The 22,359-nt window shown below is 47.3% G+C and overlaps 1 protein-coding gene across 3 annotated transcripts in view; it reads right to left on the bottom strand.

The window, feature by feature from the left end:
* The window catches only part of LOC140391911 (microtubule-associated tumor suppressor candidate 2-like), a 766,862-nt gene that overhangs the window by 459,461 nt on the left and 285,042 nt on the right, over positions 1-22,359 (bottom strand). For all 3 annotated transcript variants that reach the window (XM_072476954.1, XM_072476953.1, XM_072476955.1), the window contains one exon: positions 16,555-19,649. In XM_072476954.1, the coding sequence (XP_072333055.1) occupies positions 16,555-19,203 (2,649 nt within the window). In that variant the 5' untranslated portion in view covers positions 19,204-19,649. The remainder of the gene's footprint in view (positions 1-16,554; positions 19,650-22,359) is intronic.

Raw genomic sequence — 22,359 nt, 5'->3', positions numbered from 1 at the left:
ATCGTGGCAACACATTCATTTTAACCGCCTGTACACGACCCGCCAGTGACAGAGGAAGGCATTCCCACGTTGCCAGATCGGCTTTCACTCTCCCCACCAAACCAGTGATGTTGTACCTGCGAAGCATCCCCCACTCCCGGGCAACCTGCACCCCCAGATACCTAAAATGAGTCCCTGCTCTACAGAATGGCAGCCCCCCCCCCACCCCTGCCCCCACCTCTGGCCGAGACACCACAAAATACTCACTCTTGTCCAGGTTCAACTTATGCCCTGAGAAAGACCCAAATACCCGCAGTTGCTCCAATATTCCTCCTATCGACGCACTCGGTTCCGACAAATACAGCAGCAAGTCGTCGGCATATGAGGACACCCTATGCTCTATCCCCCCCCACACTATTCCTTTCCATGCTCCCGAACTTCTCAATGCGATGGCCAACGGCTCAATCGCAAGTGCAAACAGCAGGGGGGACATAGGACATCCCTGTCTCGTCCCACGGTGGAGAGAAAAGAATCTCGAACTGATATTATTTGTGCGGACACTCGCCTTCGGCTCCTTATATAATAGCTTTACCCAGTTCACAAACCTTGGTCCAATCCCAAACCGCTCCAGCACTGCCATCAGGTACCCCCATTCTACCCGATCAAACACCTTCTCGGTGTCCAATGCCACAACTACCTCGGTTTCCTTCCCTTCTGCCGGCGCCATAACTACGTTCAAAACCCTCCTAATGTTCGAAAAGAGCTGCCTCCCTTTCACGAACGTCGTCTGATCCTCCCCTATCACCTTGGGGGCCACTCCTCCAGCCTACCCGCCAGTACCTTCGCCAACACTTTTGTGTCCACATTCAGAAGTGATATGAGCCGATACGACCCACACTCCGTCGGATCCTTATCTTTTTTTAGCAACGGTGAAATTGATGCCTGCCCCAAGGTTTGCGGCAACACCCCCTTCATATCGCCTCCTCAAACATCCCCACCATCAGGGGTGCCAACCTGTCCTTAAATCTTTTATAATATTCCACCGGAAACCCATCTGGCCCTGCCACCTTCCCCGACTGCATCTTCCCAATCGCATCCTTTATCGCCTGCTCCACTATTTCTCCTTCTAATGCAACCCTGTCCCCCTCCCCTAGCCTCAGGTACTCCAACCCATCTAGAAATTCCTGCATCTCACAGTCTCCCCTGGGTGGCTCTGACTTGTACAACCTCTCATAAAACTCCTCAAAAACCTTGTTAATCAGCACTGGAGCCACCACCAACTTCCCTGCCCTATCCTTCACCTGAAGAATTTCCCTTGCCGCTGCCTCCCTCCGGAACTGACGTGCTAACATATCCTTATCTCCATGTTCATAAACTGCACCCGTTGCTCGTCTCAGTTGGCGCACCGCCTTCCTGGTAGACAGTCGGTCGAAGCTCGCCTGTAGTTCCTTCCTCTTTTCCAGCTTCGCCGGGTCCCCATCCTCTGCATACCTCCTATCTACCTCCGACATCTCATCTATTACCCACTGCCGCTCCAACCTCTCCTCTTTGTCCACCCTGGCCTTAAACAAAATTACCTCACCACCGTCTTTAGAACCTCCCAGACGACTGCCTTCGACACCTCACCCGTACAATTGAAACCTACATATTCCTTAATTACCTTTTCAATTTTCTCACAGAACACTTGGTTCCCCAAAAGCCCCACATCCAGTTTCCACCCCGATCTCTGCGCTACCCCCTTCTCCAGCACCACATCAACCCAATGTGGAGCGTGATCTGACACTGCAATTGCAGAGTATTCCAACCCCTTGACTCCAGCCAGCAAAGCCTTCCCCACCACAAAAAAGTCGATCCGCGAGTATACCTTATGGACCGCTGAGAAAAACGAGTACTCCCGTTCCCTCGGGTGCAGGAACCTCCAAGGGTCCACCCCTCCCATTTCCACCATTAGCCCAGCCAGCGCCTTCGCCCCCCCTGATGGGACCAGCGAGCGCGGCCATGATCTGTCCAACCTTGGCTCCTGCACCAAGTTCCAGTCCCCCCCCACAATCAGCTCATGCGTGTCCAAGTCGGGAATAGCTCCAAACACCTTCCTCGCGAATCCCACATCGTCCCAATTGGGACCGTATACACTTAACAGCGCCACTAATCTCCCCTCCAGTGCCTCTGTCACAATCACATATCTACCCCCCTGATCTGCCACCACCTTCTCCATCTGGAAGCGTACCCTTTTGCTGACCAGCACCGCTACCCCTCGAGCCCTTCCATCAAATCTGGAGTGAAACACTTGGCTAACCCAGCCCTTTTTAAGTCTCACCTGGTCCTTCACCCTCAAGTGAGTCTCCTGCAGCATTGCTACATCGGGTTTCAAACTTTTAAGATGTGCAAGCACCCTTGACCTCTTAACCAGACCTCCTAGCCCTCTCACGTTCCACGTGACTCTCCTTACTGGGGGTCTCTCACCCCCCCCCCCCCCCCCACCTTTCTTATCTACCATCACCATACCACAGGGCCCTGCCCCATAAGCCTGACCCGCCCCTGTCCATTGTTAACATCGAATCCCTTCCCCCCCTCCCAAGAACCCCCACTACAAAAACATCCCCCAACATCCATCCCTCCACCCCCTCTTGCTCGCCTCATAGGCCCATTGAAGCCTGTTATCCAGGCTCCAACGTCCGCAGCCCTCCTCTCACCTCACCCCCGTTCACTGACTGACTTTAGTTAGCTAGCGCGGGTGGCTCCCCCCCGCCAAGACCTCTCGCCCCCTTCCGCCCAGTCCCAGAGAAAGAAACACTGAAACAAACCCAACAATCCAACCGCTACAATTCACTAACATAACATTTAACCGTCGCAACACAGAACGCCATTAACTTGAACTCTGTAACAATGCAAAGAGAAGTAAATTTCAATACAAATCAGCAAAAAGAAAGTTGTAACATTTGTACATTTTCCAGCCGCTCAAACACAGTCCACAGTCTCTCTTCCAGTTCCGCTCTTCACGTCTGTCCCAAGCCTTCTGCCCTCACAAATGCCTCAGCCGCCTCCGCTGTCTCAAAATAAAAGTCTTTGGTGTTAGATGTTACTCTCAACTTCGCCGGGTACACCACACCAAATCGCACCCCCTTCTTGTACAAAGCCGCCTTCACTCGCCCAAACGCCGCTCGTCTTTTTGCCAACTCCACCGTCAAGTCCTGGTAGATCCGAACCGCAGTACCATCCCACAGAACTTCACGCTCCTGCTTCGCCCAGTTTAATACCTTCTCCTTCATGCAAAACTTATGGAAGCAGATAATTACTGCCCTTGGCGGCTCGTTTACTTTGGGCTTCGGCCTTAATGACCGATGAGCTCGGTCTAGCTCGTACAGGATGGGGCTCTCACCCTCCCCCATCATCTCCGCCAACTTCGTAGCGAAGTATTGCGTTGGCCTTGGGCCCTCTGTCCCTTCGGGCAAGCCCACAATTCTCAAATTGTGCCGCCTTGAGCGGTTTTCCAAGTCTTCCAGCTTTGCTCGGAGTCCTCTGTTAACCTCCACCACCCTCTGCAGCTCGTCCCCCATCGAGGTGACCTGGTCGCTGTGTCGTGTCACGGCCTCCTCCACCTCCTTCATCTTCTAGCCCTGCTCTCTCACCGCGGCCGATGCCTTTGCCACCTCCACCCTCATCGGGCCGATTGCCTCCTCCACCAATGACCTCAACACGACCGCCATCTCTTTCCTCAAGGCCTCCATGTGCCTCACATACAGTTTTTCCAGCTCCACCGCCATCACCTCGGTCGGTCATCTTCCCCACTGTAAGTAGTGCGGCCCCGCCTTGCAGTTCGGCTTCCGCCATCCTGTCAACACTTTTGCTCATCTTCTCCTTCAGCGGCAAACCCGCGTTTCCTCCTTTCTTCGACGCTGCTCTTCGCATCCTTTAGCGGCTTATTGTTTTTTATCTGCTTTCTTTTCTCCTCTCTCCCCCTTCACCCTGGAACATATTTAATGACTCAGCCTCTACAGCCCTCTGCGGGAAAGAATTTCACAGATTCACTACCCTCTGAGAGAAGAAATTCCTCCTCATCTCTGTCTTAAATGTATGACCCTTTGCTCTGAGATTATGCCCTCTGGATTCTCCCACATGGGAAGACAACCTCTCCTCATCTACCCTGGTAAGCCCCCTGAGAATCCTATATGACTCAATAAGGTTGCTTCTCATTCTTCTAAACTCCAATGAGTACAGGCCTAACCTGGTATTTGGAAAATTCTCAATTCCTGTTTGAATATTTTGACTGAGTCAGCAACAACTGAATTCGCATTGACTGTATCATTATTCATTGGGCGGAAATTTCTCTTTCTTTGACTGTGTGTCAACTCAAGTGGGGAAGGCAGCACTTAGCTTGCCAGCTGCCCGTTTTGCCCACCATATTTTTTGTCAGATTGTGAAAACAAATCGTGGAGGTGGGTCCCGCCACATGAGGCAGGCTCGGAATGTGCCGGTCCCACCACCAACTTCGGTCCCTGACAGATCCAGGTGCCATTTTTAAAGGGCGCCCCGGCAGCTCCTCGTTTGTCTCGACCCGTTGTAAACCCCGCTGTCGTGACAGAATTCCTTACGTGGGGAGAGGATACAGCTGAGTGATGCGCCTATGACATGGAAATGTATGGTAATCGGATTCTCGTTAATGCCATTTTGGGTCTCCTGTTGGATCCTCTGCCCCCTCCAGCTTTCCACCAGCAGAGACAAATCACTGAATCATAGAATCACAGAATCCTTACAGTGCAGAAGGAGGCCATTGAGCCGATTGAGTCTGCACCCTCCCCAGGCCCAGCCCCCTGCCTATCTCCGTAACCCCACTAATCACTAACCTTTGGATACTAAAGGGCGATTCAGTATGGCCAATCCACTTAACCTGCACACCTTTGGACTGTGGTAGGAAACCAGAGCACCCAGAGGAAACCCACTCAGATACTAGAAGAATGTGCAAACTCCATGCAAACACTAACCCAATGAAGGAATCAAACCCGGATGCAGTGAGGCAGCAGTGCTAACCACTGTGCCTCCTTGTTTACAACCACTCTACCCTGCCTCGAGCTTTCTAATGTTTCCCTTGTGGGGTTCAGAGTGCTTGTGCCAAGAATTAAACTGGGGATAATATTATCACCAAGCCATCATTCACAGAGTCAGAATCTACTGAGTCAGTGTTCGCGATCTGTATTCACTGACTAAGCATCTGCTGAATGAGGTTTCAATGAATCAGCATTCACTAAGTCAGCATCTAATAATAGTAATTCGCTGACTCATTGCTTCTTGATTTAACATTCACTGCATGAGCATCCATGGAGTCAAGATGCATAGAATCATCAATCATGGAGTTGTCATTCACTCAACCAGCATTCATTGAATTTTTATTCACTTACACATTAATCACTGCTTATTATATACTAAATCAGAATTTGTCTAGTCAGCATTCACTGAGTCACTACTTGCTGAGTCAGCACTCTCGGAGTATTACTTCCTGAGTCAGCACTTCCTAGAATTAGGGAATCATATTTATGATCCTAACTCCAATAACTGCAAATTTCTTCCCTAAAACTTCAATGCTTTGGGGTTTTTCCAAAGAAAATATTTTGAATAAAGAGTTACATTAAAAGATGCTCATTGAAAGCAAGTTAAAGGGTGGAATCTTATCAGAATTTGGGGTGCCAAGGTGGAGATGGTTCACAGCTTCAAATTCCTCGGTGTGGACATCACCAACAAACTGTCCTGGTCCACCCACGTTGACGCTATGATCGTGAAAGCACAACAGCGCCTATACTTTTCAGGAAACTAAGGAAATTCGGCATGTCCACATTGACTCTTACCAACTTTTACAGATGCACCATAGAAAGCATCCTGTCTGGCTGCATCTCAGCCTGGTATGGCAACTGCTCGGCCCAAGACCGTAAGAAATTACAGAGAGTCATGAACACCGCCCAGTCCATCACGCGAACCCGCCTCCCATCCACTGACTCGGTCTACACCTCCCGCTGCCTGGGGAAAGCGGGCAGCATAATCAAAGACCCCTCTGAACCGGCTTATTCACTCTTCGAACTTTTTCCATCAGGCAGGAGATACAAAAGTCTGAGAACACGCACAAACATTCAAAAATAGTTTCTTCCCCGCTGTTACCAGACTCCTGAATGACCCTCTTATGGACTGATCTTCATACATCTTCTCTACTGTGTAGTACTGCATTCTGTATGTTTCACCCAATGCCTGTGTCTATGTATTTACAAATGCATTTTTCTATGCCCTATGTATTTTCTTGTACGGAATGAATACTTTTCACTGTACTTCGGTACACATGAGAATAAACAAATCCAATCCAAAGTGTCAACTCAGACCAAAAACTGGCTTGGAACTCTCCAGTTGTAGAAACCTGTTTTCTTGCCAAATCTTGACCCTCTTAGGCAAAAAAAAGAGTGGGCGTCATTTACGCAGTCACTCTGGCAGGGCGAGGCTTCATAGGGCTGGCAACTGGCTCTAAAAAGATCAGGGTGTCATCTTTAAAGGGCACTCTGATCAGTGTCACTGCCTTATGGCCCACAGGCCCCATGACGGAAGTGTCAGGGGCTCTCCCACATCTGACACCCCTGGCATCCCGCTCCCTCCCCCTCGCAACCCCCTCCCCCCACCAACCCCAGAGACATACAGCCGGCACTCCCCCTGCACCACACAACAATGCACCCCCATGGTGCTCCCTCTAGGGTCTGCCCAAGGCACAGGTTGGCACTGCCAGGTTCCAGCAGTGCCAACCTGTGCCAGAGGCAGTGCCAATCCACTTCCCAGGCAAGTCGCTGGCCCCCGGAGGGATCCCCTCAACGTTGGGGGTTGGAGCTAATAATATTTAAATCAAAACTATTAAACTGAGGTTCTTGCCCTTTGTGGGCGTGAATCTCAGTGACGTCGGTGAGGGGTGGGAAAATCAGGAAATGCTATCTCTCCATCGACAACCATATTTCCCAATTCTCACAGGATTTTCTGCTCATGCCACCGATCCTTCAATGGCAATTCCTAGCTCAAATCCGTCCCCATATTCACACAAGTTTAAAAATAAAGCTAATGAAACAAAAACTAGTTAAACCAGAATGAACTGGACTTTGAAAGCCCCAGTACCCAAAGACTGCAGAAAATGAAAACTTTGTTCGCCCATAAACATCTCGCATCCATTTTGCTGGCAAATCCTTGATCCCCGGCACTCAATTGGGCTTTTCCAACATAGACCCCCTTGGATTTTGAATCCAGGGAGCTTAAAAGGAGGGAATGTTGGTTGGGTTTTTTTTTTAATTAATAAAATGGGAGTGTGAATTTTCACCAGGTTCAGGAAGTTTCAAGTCATAAGGGTATGTTAGAGATTAATTTATGTCACTGAATCAGAATCTCTACAATGCAGAAGGAGGCCATTCGGCACATCGGGTCTGCTCCGACCCTCTGAAAGAACACCCTCCCTAGGCCCAATCCCCCACTCCACCTAGGCCCAATCCTCAACTCTATCCCCGTAACCCTACCTAGGGGCAACTTAGCAGAACAAATCCACCAAGCCTGCACATGTTTGGACTGTGGGAGGAAACCGGAGTACCAGGAGAAAACCCAAGTATAAGGGAAGAATGTGCAAACTCCACACAGACAGACTCCTGAGGCCAGAATCAAACCCAGGTCTCTGGTGCTGTGAGGCAATAGTGTTAATCACTATGCCATCATGCCATAACGAGCAAGAGAGTTCTGGGGAAACACAGCGTTGATTTTTATTAACTAAAGTCAGGTTTTACTGATTGTCCTAAGTGAGTCTATAAATATGTACTGAGTATACAGATCATAACTATTTCTCTGGATGCTCACATGCTGTGGAAAAAGAAGCTGCTGAAGTGGTTTGTATTTGATCTCATGTTACTAAGTGCTTTCTCGACCAGCCATCGAAAAGATTACAGAGTCATCCTTCACTTTGTAATCGTGCCTGCGATCTTTAGCTGGAAGTGACTGTACATCTCATAGGAACAAGTACCTCATAAACCATCATTTGATCAAAAGAAGTTGAATTCTTGTGTGATGGTTTGAAAAGTATTGAGATTTGTTTTTAATGTTCCTAATTCTGCCATTTTTTTCCTAAAGCTAAAGCTCATTGATTGCATGTCAAATTCCCATCACAGACTTTAAGTGCTTTATAGCAGTACAAAATATACAGCCACATGGAGACCAGGTAACTCCTGGTGCATTTTTGTGTAGGTGGAACATTTCTCGAGCATTGTGCAATTCTTCCAAGGAAAAAGGAGAATTTTCTGTTTCCTTTGATGTCAAGGGAAGATGAATGAAAATGACGGCTCGAACAACATTTAAAAGCAGTCAGGTTAATTCTCAGAACGTTCCCAATCTATTTGGGGCCAAAGATATTTTTTACAATAATATGGGGAATCCAATAGTTCTACCACTGCAGCAACTATTACGCTCATTGAGTTTGATGATGAGATTGCCTAATAGGTACATACACCAGGTGCCAGTTTAGCTCAGTTGGCTGGGCAGCTGGTTTGTGATGCAGAGCGAGGACAACAGCGCAGGTTCAATTCCTGTACCGGCTGAGGATATTCATGAAGGTGCAGTCTCAACCTTGCCCCTCGCCTGAGGTGTGGTGATCCTCAGGTTAAATCACCACCAGTCAGCTCTTCCCGTCAAAGGGGAAGGCAGCCTATGGTCATCTGGGACAATGGCAACTTTACTTTTATATCCAGATATGAGACTCTATTTGTCTGATGCCGTCCTCAGATGTGTCATTACTTTAGAGTATCTTTGAAAGCAAAACATTTTCGTGGAGAATTAAATCATAATTTAACCCTGAATAAATCTCTCATTTTATCCTCATAGCAATACAAAGGACTTGTGCAGGACATCAGCAACTTCTGGCATCTATGATCCAGTATTATGGGGAATACTGATTAATACCCCAAATGTGATATATGTTGGGGTTAAATTAATGACCTGAATATACAAGTGAGAGATCTAATGGTTGTTCAAGGAGTTTTACAAGAAATTAGATTACCCTGAGTCCTGGTTTTAATCCGTTCAGAAACTTTGAACATGGTGGAGCCTGGTCAGTCGCTGTCCCCACTCACCTGAGGAAGGAGCTGCACTCCAAAAGTTAGTGATTCCAAACAAACCCGTTGGACTTTAACCTGGTGTTGGAAGACTTCTTGCTGTGCCCACCCCAGTCCAATGCTGGCATCTCCACATCATGCCCCCATAAAGCTAAGGGGAAGCATTTCTTTCCCAATTTCTGTGGTCGTAGGAGTGAGAGGTACATAAACGTTGTTGGTAATGGCTTTACAACACACCTTTTGATCCCAGGAGCTGTACAGTTCACCCCAACAACATAGCAAAGCTGTTTCTGCAGAAATCAATTTTACTTTAAACCAAGTGCTCACAGATAATCAAGTTAGAATTCTAGTGGAGCTGTTTTACACAAATCATTGTACCATTGAAGCCAGTTTCAAACTAATTTTGAGGGATTCTATGATTCCTCCCTGCTCCACAGAGCTTCTAATGGTCACTTCCAGCCTCAATCATCCATCCTCCTCCTGTTGATCTTCCATCGCAACCTCCCCCAACCCTAAGACTTATCTCAGGGCACTTGCTGACGAGGAAGTGGGATCAACATTTCATAGTTCCATTGGTTGGGCTATGGGTTCACCCAGAATATTTACATAAGAGGCAGAGGACAAGTGTCTCATAATTCTCGGCCTCCATCTTCAGGCGCAGGGATTATTTCCTGCACCCACTTTGTGCTAACAGGCCAGCACTATGCAATTTCCTTCCTCGGGTGTTTCACATATCCTACAAAAAGACAAATCTATAATTCTGACAGTAATCCTGAATTAAAGTTGTTATTTCAGATTTCCAGCATTTGTAATTTTCAGTTTCTTTTCTGTTCCATTTGTTTTTTTTGTTATTCCGGACTAGATGTTTTCTACCTGATGCAGTTTGACGTGCTGACTGTTTCCACATCTGCAGTGTTTGCGGTATTTATTTTTTCTATTTGGGATTATTCTCTCTGCACATTTGGTGTCTTTATTACTTAATGCATTTGAATTGTTTACCTGATATTGATGGGGCTACAGTTCCCTCTATAATGAAATATTAACAAGTTTCTTACATTTGAGACAGTAAGGAACTAAGTGAAACTCAGGTTTTTGTTCTCAGATTCAGATGAGTGCTTGTGAATGAATAAGATTTATCTACTCTAATCTTCCCAGAGCAGGTTACAAAATATTACAAATATTCAAAACAAGAGCAGCAGACAAACAGTTAAGGAGGGTATGTACCATAATTCAAGGGAGGGCCTGTACAAAAGCTGCTCCTTTTAGGTAGAACAAGAGGGGACAGTTTCAAATTAAGGGGTCTCCCATTTAAGTTGGAGATGAGGGGGAATTTCTCCTCTTAAGGTCGGGGCAGCATGGTGGTGCCATGGTTAGCACTCCTGCCTACGGCGCCGAGGACCTGGGTTCAATCCCGGCCCCGGGTCACTGTCTGTGTGGAGTTTGCATATTCTCCCCAGGTCTGCGTGGGTCTCACCCCCACAACCCAAAGATGTGCAGGTTTGGTGGATTGGCCACGCTAAATTGCCCCTTCATTGGAAAAAACATAATTGGGCACTCAAAATTTATAAAATAAAAAAAAGAGGGTCGGTCATTAGTCTTTTCAATTCTCTATCCCTCACAAGCACCAGTGGTTGAGGCACTGAATATATTCAAGGCTGAGTTAGATAGATTTTTGATTGACAAGGACTTTAAGAGTCATGGGGGAACATATCGGCTGAGGCTTCGTCCTGAAGGTCCACTGCGTGCGGTAATAGTGAGGTTCCACAGCTTCAAGAGGGTTTTGCAATGGGCAAAGGAACACCGTGACTTTAAGTGGGAAGGCCACGCCATCAGATTCTACCAGGACATAGATGTGGAGCTGGCAGAAAAGAGGGCCGCGTTCGGCGGACTCAAATTGGACTTGATATAAGATTGGAATTTGTTTCTGTATGGTCTCTCCAGCTCGGCTCAGAGTGACTTTTGAGGGAAAAGACTATTTCTTCAATGGGCTGGGAGAGGCGGGATTCTTTTGTTATGAGTCGGGCTCATGCTAACTGAGATCTCGGATTTGTTGACAGACATGTTGAATTGTTACAGTGTTGGGGTTTCATGTTTGTTCTTGTTTTTTCTTGTTCGTGTTGGGGTTGAGTTCTTATAGTTCTTGTTTAGATTTGCGGTTTTAGACTATGTGGGGTTCTGTTTGTTGTGATAATATATAGCTTCCTTTTGTTGTGCCAGGTACATGGGACTTTAGTGTTTTGTTTATGCCTATTTTCCCTTTTCTCCATCAGGAACCTCCCTGCTAACTAAGGAGTTAGTTAACGAGAGCAGTTTTGAAGGGTTGGCTGCAGCTCATCATAGTAGTTTTTTAGATAATGAGCTTAGAATTTTTTGTTTGAGTTTATTAGATGTAGCCTTTAGTAGTTTTTCTTTACCTCAATTCTATTAACATTTGTACTTGGGTGTGGTTGTATTCCAAGGGCAATGGCATTGTGGGGAGCTCAGGGGCGCGGTTCTCCACTCCCACGCCGAAGTGGCCGCGCCGTCGTGAACGCCGTCGAGGTTCACGACGGCGCGAAACGGCCCCGGTCCCGACCGATTCAGGCCCTGACAATGGGCCAGGATCGGGGCCGCGTCATCTACACGCGTCAGGCCTTGTCGCCCGCGTAAAAGCGGCGCCGCATAGATGACGCGGCCGGCGCCGCATAACAGGCGTCATCCACGCATGCGCAGGTTGGCCGGCGCCAACCCGCGCATGCGTGGTTGCTTTCCTCTCTAAGTCCACCCCGCAAGAAGATGGCGGACGGATCTTGCGGGGCCGGGGAAGGAAGGAGGTCCTCCTTCAGAGAGGACGGCCCGACGATCGGTGGGCACCGATCGCGGGCCACCCCACATCTGAGGTATCCCCCGGTGCAGGATCCCCCCTCGCAGGCCTCAGAATAGCGGGGGTGCCGGAGAATCGCCATTTTCGGTGTCTCCGGCGATTCTCCGGCCTGCGGCCCGCGAAATTCAACCGGGCCGTTCCCGCCGCTTGGGAGAATCGCGGGAGGGCGTTGGACCGGCGTCCCGGGAAATTTTGGCGGCCCAGGCGATTCTCCCAACCGGCGTGGGAGTGGAGAATCGCGCCCATGATCTTTCCTCACTATTAAGTTGATTTCCTCTTTAACCAGGATTGAAACTCCGCTGCCTTCTCCTTTTTGTCTGTCCTTCCTAAATACGGAATACCCCAGGACGTTCAGTTCCCATGGTATGCGGAGTCTCCGGATGACGGGCTTCTGAATGAGCGTCAGAGCCTGCAGCTGAAATTTGGGCTCCTGTCCACAGGTAAGGCGGAGGGACAGCTAAGGAGGGTGAATATGGGGAAAAAGCCAGCAGGACGTTGGCGCATCAGCTGAGGAAACAGGAGGCGGCAAGAGAGATTGGGAAAGTAAAAGATAAAGGGGGGGAAAGTTGATTTTGGATCCAGCAGGGGTGAATGATGCGTTTCAGGAGTTTTACAGTAGATTGTATAAATCGGAACCCCAGCCGGGAAGGAGGGTATGAAGCGATTCCTGGGTGGGGAGCGGGGCTGGAGTTCCCAAGGATAGATGAGGAGTTGGTAGAGGGTTTGGGAGCCCCAATTGGGCTTGGGGACATTATAGACGGGTTGGGGCGATGCAATAAGGTAAGGTCCCGGGACCTGATGGGTATCCGGTTGAGTTTTATAAAATGTTCTCTGGGTTGCTCAGGCTGCTCCTGGTAAAAGCTTTTAATGGGTCCAAGGAGATGGGAGTGCTCCCCCCAACGTTATCACATCCATCAATCTCCCTTATTTTGAAGTGGGATAAGGATCCGGAGAGTTGTGGGTTGGATTGACCGATCTCCCTGTTGAATGTGGATGCTAAATTGCTGGCAAAAATCTTGGCCAAGCGCAGAGGACTGTGTCCCGGAGATAATAGGGGAGGACCAGACAGGATTTGTGAAGGGACAACACCAGACATCCAATATTAGACGGTTCCCAATGTGATAATGATGCCTGTGGAGGGGCGCAAGGTCAAGGTGGTAGTGGCCATGGATGCAGAGAAGGCCTTTGATTGGGTGGAGTGGAGGTACCTGTGGGATGTCCTGGGAAGGTTTGGGTTCAGGCAGGGATTCGTGGACTGGGTCCTGCTACATCAGGCACCAGTGGCGAATGTAAGGATCAACCGGGTCCGGTCAGAGTATTTGAGTCTGTGTAGGGGGACAAGGCAGGGGTGTCCACTCTCCCCACTACTGTTTGCCCTGGCCATAGAGCCTTTTGGGGGGGGGGGGGGGGGGTGGAACATAAGGTTTCGCTCGATGCGTACGATTTACTCCTGTATATAACAGACCCGTTGGGGGGATTGTAGGAATTATGGGAATACTGGAGGAATTTGGCCGGTTCTCATGCTACAAAGTAAACATGAGCAAGAGCGAGGTCTTCGCGATCCAGGCAGAGGGGCAGGAGAGGAGACTGAGGGAGATGCCGTTCAAAGTGGTGGGAAGGAGCTTTAGGTATCTGAGGATTCAAGTGGCAAGGGACTGGGGTCAGCTTCATAAATTAAATTTGGGCAGAGTGATTGAGCAAATGAAAGGGGACTTCCGTAGGTGGGACGTGCTCCCGCTGTCATTGGCGGGGAGGGTACAGACTGTGAAAATGACAATCCTCCCGAGATTGCTGTTTGTGTTTCAGTGTCTCCCAATCTTTATCCCCAAGGCATTTTTTAGGAAAGTGAACGTGGCGATCTCGGGTTTTATATGGGCTGGGAAAGCCCCGGGGGTGAAGAAGGTCCTTCTTGAGCAGAGACGCGGGGAGGGAGGCTTGGCCCTTCTGAACTTTATTAATTACTACTGGGCGGCTAACATTTCGATGGTTAGGAAGTGGGTAGTGGGGGAGGGGTCGGTGTGGGAGCGGGTAGAGGCGGCATCTTGTAAGGGCACGAGTCTGGAGACTCTGTTAACGGCACCTCTGCCATTCTCGCTGGCTTGGTTTAGGGCTGGTTTAGCACAGTGGGCTATTCAGCTGGCTTTTAATGCCGAACAAGGCCAGCAGCGGGGGTTCGATTCCCGTACCAGCCTCCCCCAACAGGCGCTGCAATGTGGCGACTAAGGGCTTTTCACAGTAACTTCATTGAAGCCTACTTGTGACAATAAGTGATTATTATTATTACTCCACAAGCCCAGTAGTAGTGGCAGCCCTGAGAGTGTGGAGGCAGACTGGAGGTATTGTCGGTGTGGTCGCCAATCTGTGACAATCACCAGTTCACTCTGGGGGGGGGGGTTGCTGGATGGGGGCGTTATGACAAGCGGTGCCGGTACACACAAGGCCTCATGCGGTGCCTTTTTGGCACCTCCCTTGGCCTGTTGGGCGGCCGGCTCCCCAGCCTGGGCAGCTGCCACCTGCCCCTCTGCGGCACGCTCTGCTGCTGTAGCTTCCACCTCGCCTTTGAGCGGCTCCCGCCCATACGGCTGCAGGGCATCTCGCAGAGCTGCGGCAACCAGCAGGGCTGTCACCATTGCTGGTCGAACTCCAAAATCCATTGTCTGCAGGAGGTGAAAGGCCGACATATTAGCATGGTGCATACTCCCGTGCCCAAACAGTTCGACGGGTTACATGGGGGCCCCGGTTGGCAGTGTGGGCTCCGCCACCACATGTCCCTAACCCCGCCCCACCTCACCCCTGCCCGACGGTGTCCGGCCCGGTGGGGGGGGGGGGGGTTGCCTCCGCCCCTGGCGCCCGTCACTGCTGCCAGGGATACCGTTCGCTGGCACCGCCCTCGCTGGGTGCTGCCGTGGGTGTTGCCCTGGGTGTTCTGCTGATGGATGGTGACCGGTTGGGCGAGGAGCTTGGGGTGGGAGGACGGTGTGGTGTGAGGTGCGGGGGTGGGGGCACCCATATGGCCGGTTTCACTGTGCAGAACCAGGGGTCAAGGTGGGTGGTCAGTCAAGGGGTGCACAACAAGATGTCCGCCCCAGACCCGTAGGGTGGTCACCCCGGCCACTCGGTCTGTTCCCCCCCTCAGTCCCCTCTACCCCTGGCCGTGGCAGGACGCCCACCCCCACCCCCACCCCAGCCAGCACGGCCAGTGTACAGCCCAGCAACCCGCAGTCTCTCCTCACCGTGTCCTAACCTCTTCTCTCTCTCTTTCAGCAGCCACCACACCAGGTTCATGATTTTCGAGAGCTCACGTGAACCATACTGTCGGGAACTCAGCCCATTGGAGACGAAGAGGTGGGCCTACTAATGAGATGCAAACAGCGTTTAAACTCCGCGTGGCACATTTACGCCATTTTCGAGGTGGCGGAGAATCGCGCTTTGGCATCAAACCGGCGGCTGTCTCGATTTTGGCGTCGGAAGCTATTCTCCGCCCAATCGCATTTCCCGATTTTGGCATCGGCTGACGGAGAATCCCGCCCATATTCTCCCAAATAGAGAATCCCACCCAGCATATTTTATAAGAGTGTCTAGTCCATCACCTGTCAGTATCTTGATTTTAATAACCTGAAAATGACTTGAGGCTCAAGTTACACAATATTCCAGATGCAAGGAATATTCCTTGTAGGAACTTCTGATCGAGGAAGTTTGCACACAAAAGTTTAACATGCTTGACCAGCATTCTTGTTAGATAGGCAATATAACTGTGATGACACCTGTGATAAGCATTTGCCCGTGAATGTATCGTTCAGGAGTGCCAAAGCCCTGTGCAATCTTAAAATCACTCTTTCAATTTAAATATCCTGACAATTGCCCTGAAGCCCAAGAGTTTATCTTCCTTCTTTATTCTCTCTGAACTCTTGGGCTCATGCTAACCAGGGCACCAACATTCCCAGGTCTCTCTTCTCCTGCTCTAGTACATTGTCATGTCTGCATTCTTTTGGTTCACCTCACCATTTTAGAATTGCCTGCCATTTATTTAATCTGTCACTTGCTGCATATAAACTCACCATTACCAATTTCTCCTGAATTTGTGCGCTCTGGTACTCATCAATTGGCATTTCTCCCATCTTGATATTGTCTGCAAAGTTAGAGGCCATTTAATAGACTCCAGTCCAACCGATCCCTATGGTACACAATTAACAACTGACTCCTATAGCCTGGTGGCTTTTAATTTGCTACTTCAAACCCGTTTTAAAAAAAATCACTTTCATTCTTTACCAATTAAGATCAGAAAATGTTGAAAATACTCAGCAGAACAGGCAGCATCTGCAGAGAGAGTTACAAAGTTAATATTTCAGGTCAGTGACCTTTTGTTCCGAAACATTAACTCTGTTTCAAATTTCCAACATTCACAGCGTTTGAATGAATTTCCATCTGATTTTCTCGTGCAACTGAAGCTTTCACATGGGTCAGAGCTAAATGCTTCTTAAAATCCAGGGAATGAACATATATTGTCTCACTAATATGACAACCTGCCAAGACTTGAAATGATAAGTCAAATTTGAGTTTATGAGAACACAAGTACCCATAATCTAGAATGTCAAAGGTTGCTCTTACCTCAGAAATGCTCCCCTGCGTCAACATTTCAGTAGCTTTCTTTGATGTGACATCACTGGAAGAATGAAGTGGTTTTCCCAAAATCCTGGGGAAAGTCTGCTGAGCAGGGGGTTTGATCCCAGATAACATCAGTCCAGTAGTATATATCTTAGTTCTTTGCAACTCTGGTCTGTTTATGTCATGAGTGGAACCTACACTGAGCACAGAGAGGGGTTTACTTTCACATGCAGAGGTCTTGTACCCTTTTGAAAAGCAGGGTTTAGAATTGGACTCGGTCCATGTTGAAAGTTTTGGAGATAGTCCCAAAGCATCATGGATCACATCAAGTGGTTTTACCTGAAGTGGTTTTCGAATGTATGTTATAATTTTAGGTCTTACATACTTGGGTTTAGGAATGAGTTTAGCTTCAGGCTTGGACAGGTAATTTGTTTCCGCTTCTCCTTTGTATGTTAGAACGGTCCTGGGATGCTGTAATATTGGTTTTGGGATTCCACTGTTACAAACAGCTTTAGAGAACGAGTTTGATGTCTGCGTATCTCCTAATGGAGGGAGCAGCGGAGATTCTGACAATATCTCAGCCCGAGGCAGGGAGCTTTCCTTAAAAGCAGGGCCTGAGGATTGATAGGTAACTTTCAAGCCAACCTCTGTACAAGTAGTAAATACAGGATTTACAGTCTGCGAGACGACCAGGCTCTCGGTGTGCTGAAGCTCTTCAGAAATTCCCACGAGTTGTTTTTCACCAATTATCACCACATTGCTCTTTATTTCATTTGATTGCTTTTGTAAAAAGCCATCTGCCTTTTCGATAGAGCATTCATCAATGTACTGACCAAGACTGACTCCTGGTCCTGGCACTACACTCTTGCCTGTATTTACACCTTGCTTAGAAAGATGTTGCTTCGGCAGCTCCGAGTATGTGGTGCCAAGGGTTTCAGCATCCTCCTTTTCAGTCAATTTAGAAATGCTTTTCATTTGACTGGCTTCATTTTCTAATGAACTACTGCCACTCACAAAAGATTGCCATGTGTCTTCTTTTTTGCCCTCAATGATTTCAAAGGCATCATGAAGGCTATCAAATTCTTGCTTAGAAAGCTTACTGGTTCCTGTGCATGACACTTTATCACTTTCAACGGTGTTATCTGTCTCGTGGTTAGTGTTTGGAACTCCAGAAATAATAAATTTCACATTATTAGTAGCATTTGGAAAAGAGCTTCCAAGATGTTCAGCTTCTTCTATGAAACGTTGGGCACCAAATTCAGTATGTAGCAGACTGAACATTTTATTTTTACAACACTGCCTCGTTAATACTGAAGAATTGTTTTCAGACACCGGACTATCACCACCATAACTTTCCAGTTGTCGGTGTGAGAATTGGTCTTGCTCAACATTGAGATTTTTAAGATGTTGTTCTCTTGTGTTGTCTGGCAGATGTTGCACTGTTTTAGCTTTCTCTTCAGGAAGCCTGGTGGGCGATTGTTGGCTAATATCACAAGGCTCTTCTTCCTCCCTTACTTCAAAACTATTTTTCTTGGTCTGACCTCCTGTTACCTCAGACAAAAATTCACCAGTCTCCTGCCGGTCACTACTGCCATTGTGCTCTTCAATTACCCTACACTGATCAGGTAATGCATTCAGGTTTACCTGGGCTTCAAGTTTATTAACGGCCACGAGTAATTCACCACCTGGACCTAAAGTAGATACTTTATTTTCACAATGTGATGTGCTTACATTGACATGGTCAAGTGGCCTTTCTACATTCATTTGTGGTTCTGGACATGACTTCTTGTTTTCGGAGGTAGATGAGTTAGAATGAAATACGATTTTTTCAACTGAGGTGAAGTCAGGCAGAGAGATGGTTTTGATCAGCTCTTCTGCTGCCTTCTGTGAATAATGAGTGCTACCACAGGCATCCATGCAGAATTTCTGAAAATTCAATGGTCCAATACAACAGTCAGTCATTGTGACATTATCTGGTAAACACGCAACACCATCTTCTCTGGGTGCACCAATCTCTGCTGATACATCCTTTTTAGTAACCTCCTCCAATGAATTGAAAGGTGAAGAGTCCTTGCACAATAATTGCATGAAATGCATTTTTTTATTTTCATCTGTCACATCTCCCTTTGGCCACTGATGCTCAGCAGCAACTTCAGTAGTGTAGGTGTGCCTTTTTAGGGGATACCATTCCTTTTGAATTTGAGAAACACTCATAATTTTACCCGTGTCGCATTTCCGAATTTCCCTGACAGGACACTGCAAACTGCAAGCTTTTTCGTGATGCTGGGTATATTCGGTACTTTCCAGTTCTGCAGTTCCAATTTGATCAGGCTCAGAAAACTCCAGATTTCTGCTCGTGTGTGATTGATCTCCCACCTCAGCAGATTGAGACGCCCCACCTTGCTTCACAGAGTCATCTAGAGCTTCATTCGCCACTGTTGTGTTCCGTGGTGTGTGCCAGCGCTCATTCATGATGCCAGCTGTTTGGTTACGTCTCTCTTCCTTTTCTTCTTTTATATAAGTCTGGGACGTTATTTCATTTGCATTGGCGTCTCCATCTGTTCTGACTAATTGTTCATTCTTATTCTGGACTTCCTTTTTGTTGCCCTCTTTGTCAGTGCAGAATGTGCTGTTCTGAACTGAAGAAGTCATCTTCTGTCTTTCAGATTTATTTGATTGATTATTTCAATAAAAGACCACGTAATAAATTGTTAGTGACGACTAAATGTTAAATGTGTCTTTGTTTTTTTTTAACAATGCATAGAAACATAAACTACACTTTGACAATGCTGTGATATCTTTGATGACTTGTTAGTAAAAGAACCTCTTGCGAGAAAGAACGTGCTGATTCTTCCTTCAGCCAAATTGAAGTTTTTGAAGTGTTTTTTTAAAACTCTTTCTCAATGTATAATTTTTCACTCGTGTATCGTACTTTTCTTTCACATTCATCTGTTCATTCTGACAACCCTGAAATGCTGATCTTGTACTTCACCACGAACCAGCTTCTTTATCGTTCTCTCTGCAGTTCCTTATTCCTTGATGCAGTCAAAAGGTTTTCTCAGATTGCTGTAAATAGTGACCGGTTGGTCTGCTGAAATCTGTAACAAATCACACGCAGAAACAGACCATCAGTCTCCCATTTGGAGCACTCGCCAAGTGCACAAACTATATTTAACCAACAGTTTGCAACAAAATATCTGACGCACCCTGTGGAATTTAACACTACAGGTACAGACGTAAATTCATTTCATGCTCGAACACCCAGCCTAAAAGGCCAACAGCCAGGAAAACAATATAAGGCATGGTACAGTAACATAAACCATTCCTTAGTTATTTATGGATCACTGACTCACCTCTGATTGCGGCAAGATCAAACATTCTTCATCTTAGACAAAATATTAGCAAAATTATGTTGTCATTTACTTTTTGTAAACAATTCAAATTCTATCAGTTATCTTTTAAGTCATTTTTGTTGCCGCACGGAGTTGTTTCCTTGAGTTGCCTTTTTAAACGCAGGTAAAACAGCTGCAGAATGTCAAAGAGCAGCTGTGCTGACAACAATATACAGTAGGCGTTGTGGTGATATGCATCACTGTAAATACACAAGGGGTTAATGTAAATACACTACGACTAAGTAAACACTAGAGGGAGCACCAGAGATGTCATGACATGCAGACATACAGCTATTGAACACATAGAATAGGACACGACCAATGGGCAATCAAGACACCCAGAGGTGACACTACCACAAGGGGGCATTACATAACCCATATATAAGGACAGGACACACATGCTCTGTCTCTTTCCACAGGCAACACTTAGAGAGTAGGACAGGGGCAGATCAGACGCATCACACCCACCACGTGGCTTAGAGCAGACTGGTTAGTTAGACTGAGTTACTATAGCAAGATTAGCAGGAGAGTTGAACTCATAGAGAAGTGTGCTAATGGTTCAATAAATCACATTGAACTTACTTCAAAGTCTGGAGTATCTTTTGGTCAAAGCTGCATTGAGTTGCAGCCTGTTTTATCCCAGATTACTTAACACAACAGGTGCCACAATGGATAAATAATTAAATGCAGCTACAATTCTTGCGTTTTTGCCCTGTAACCCAGAAAATGTCACCACCTCAGACCAAACTAATGATAGATTTGCAATTATTGAATAAATGTATCGTTCCCATTTTCCCAGTCAAAGGGCAGAAAATGGTCATAAATTGGATAATAATACGGTGGGGTAAAAGTTTGATGAGCATTTTGGCTGGAGTAAAGATTTGGCCAGTGTAAATAAAGAAGGTAGCCTTTTGGAGTTTAGGCCGGGCTTCTCCACCCTCGTTTTCAGCAGGTGGGAAAGATGGTGGGGGCAGAGAATCCAACGGAAATCCCCAAACCGCTTTGAAGCCAGCGAAGATTTCCCGTTCCCATTGTTCCCCTCCCCCCCCCCCCCCCTCCCCCCGCACCACCACCATTGACATAATGGAGTTCTCACCATGAAAGGTCGGGAACCCCATTACCATAAACTGACATATCATTGGTGAGCTTCCCCGCTGTATCATCCCCCCCCACATTAGGATTTCCCCACCCCGCCAACAACAGGCCCTGACAAACGAAGAGAACCTGCCGTGGCACACAGGCAAGTATAGCCCCCATCCCCAGGAGGGAGATGGTCATGCTCAGGCAGTACCAAGCGTGAGTTGTCATTTAGTGAAAAATGATAAAATTCCGTCCTTAATTAATACTAATTTCAAATTGCTTGCTCCAATTCCTTCGGTAGGCTAGAAAGCTTTGACTCCAGGCATGGTAGAATCTTGATGCAGTTGTGTTGGCAGCGTTGCAATTTGGGGCCGAGTGTGGAACAAGCAGGTTTCTACCCAATTTTCATAATCCAATGGGATCAGTAAGGGAATAGGCACCTCTTTTGCTCACCACTCCCCTACTATAGCAACATTTTGGGTAACTCTGACCATATTCCAGGGTTCCCGCATATTTCTGACAGAAGAGTCAGACTGATCCAGGTTCATATATCTGCTCAGATCGGTATAGACCTTGATCTGGGTCTAATGAACCAGTCCCAAGGGTATGACAAATCAATTACTATTACATAGTTTTCCATTTTTCCAGATGCTGAGCCTACAACACCATCTGGAAAAATCAAAATAATTGACTATCTGCCTCTTTGGCCCAATCTGTCCCTCAGGCTTCCACTTCCAAAGTGGAAAGCTGCCACTCCAGGCTTTCAGCAGTAATGCAGGGACATAGGCTCCAATTGCACCTCTACAAACATAAGACTCCCTTCCCAAATATTTCAATGATCCACACATGACTTTTGGGACAAGAGATCATCAGCGGGTAGAAGTTAGTTCTTGCTGCACATCTTTCTCCTTAAGGCCTGAAAAAGGTATTACTATTTACCCAGGTGGTTTTAGAGGCCAGGATCCACTAATAATTCTGTTTTTAAGTACATATTTTTGCAATACTACTGACATAAAGCTACTCCTGATATCATAATGTTTTATTAAAGGTAATCCACTCAACTGGCCTCTCCTGATCTGGTTCATTAGATTGGTCCAGGTATGAGCGGTTTGTTCTATGATGAAGGATTGAGTAAATCAGGTATAAAGTCTTTGGGGTTTAGAAGGATGTGTGGCAATCTCATTGAAACATACATAATTCTGAACGGGCTTGACAAGGTGATCACTGAGAGGTTATTTCCCCTGGGTGGGGAATCTAGAACAAGAGGGCACAGTTTCAGTATAAGGAGTCAGTCATAGGACTGAAATGAAGGGAAACTCAAAGGATTGTGAATCTT

The sequence above is a fragment of the Scyliorhinus torazame genome, chromosome 15, assembly GCF_047496885.1.
Source record: "Scyliorhinus torazame isolate Kashiwa2021f chromosome 15, sScyTor2.1, whole genome shotgun sequence".
Lineage (NCBI taxonomy): Eukaryota > Metazoa > Chordata > Chondrichthyes > Carcharhiniformes > Scyliorhinidae > Scyliorhinus > Scyliorhinus torazame.
This window is presented reverse-complemented; position numbering and strand designations above follow the sequence as displayed.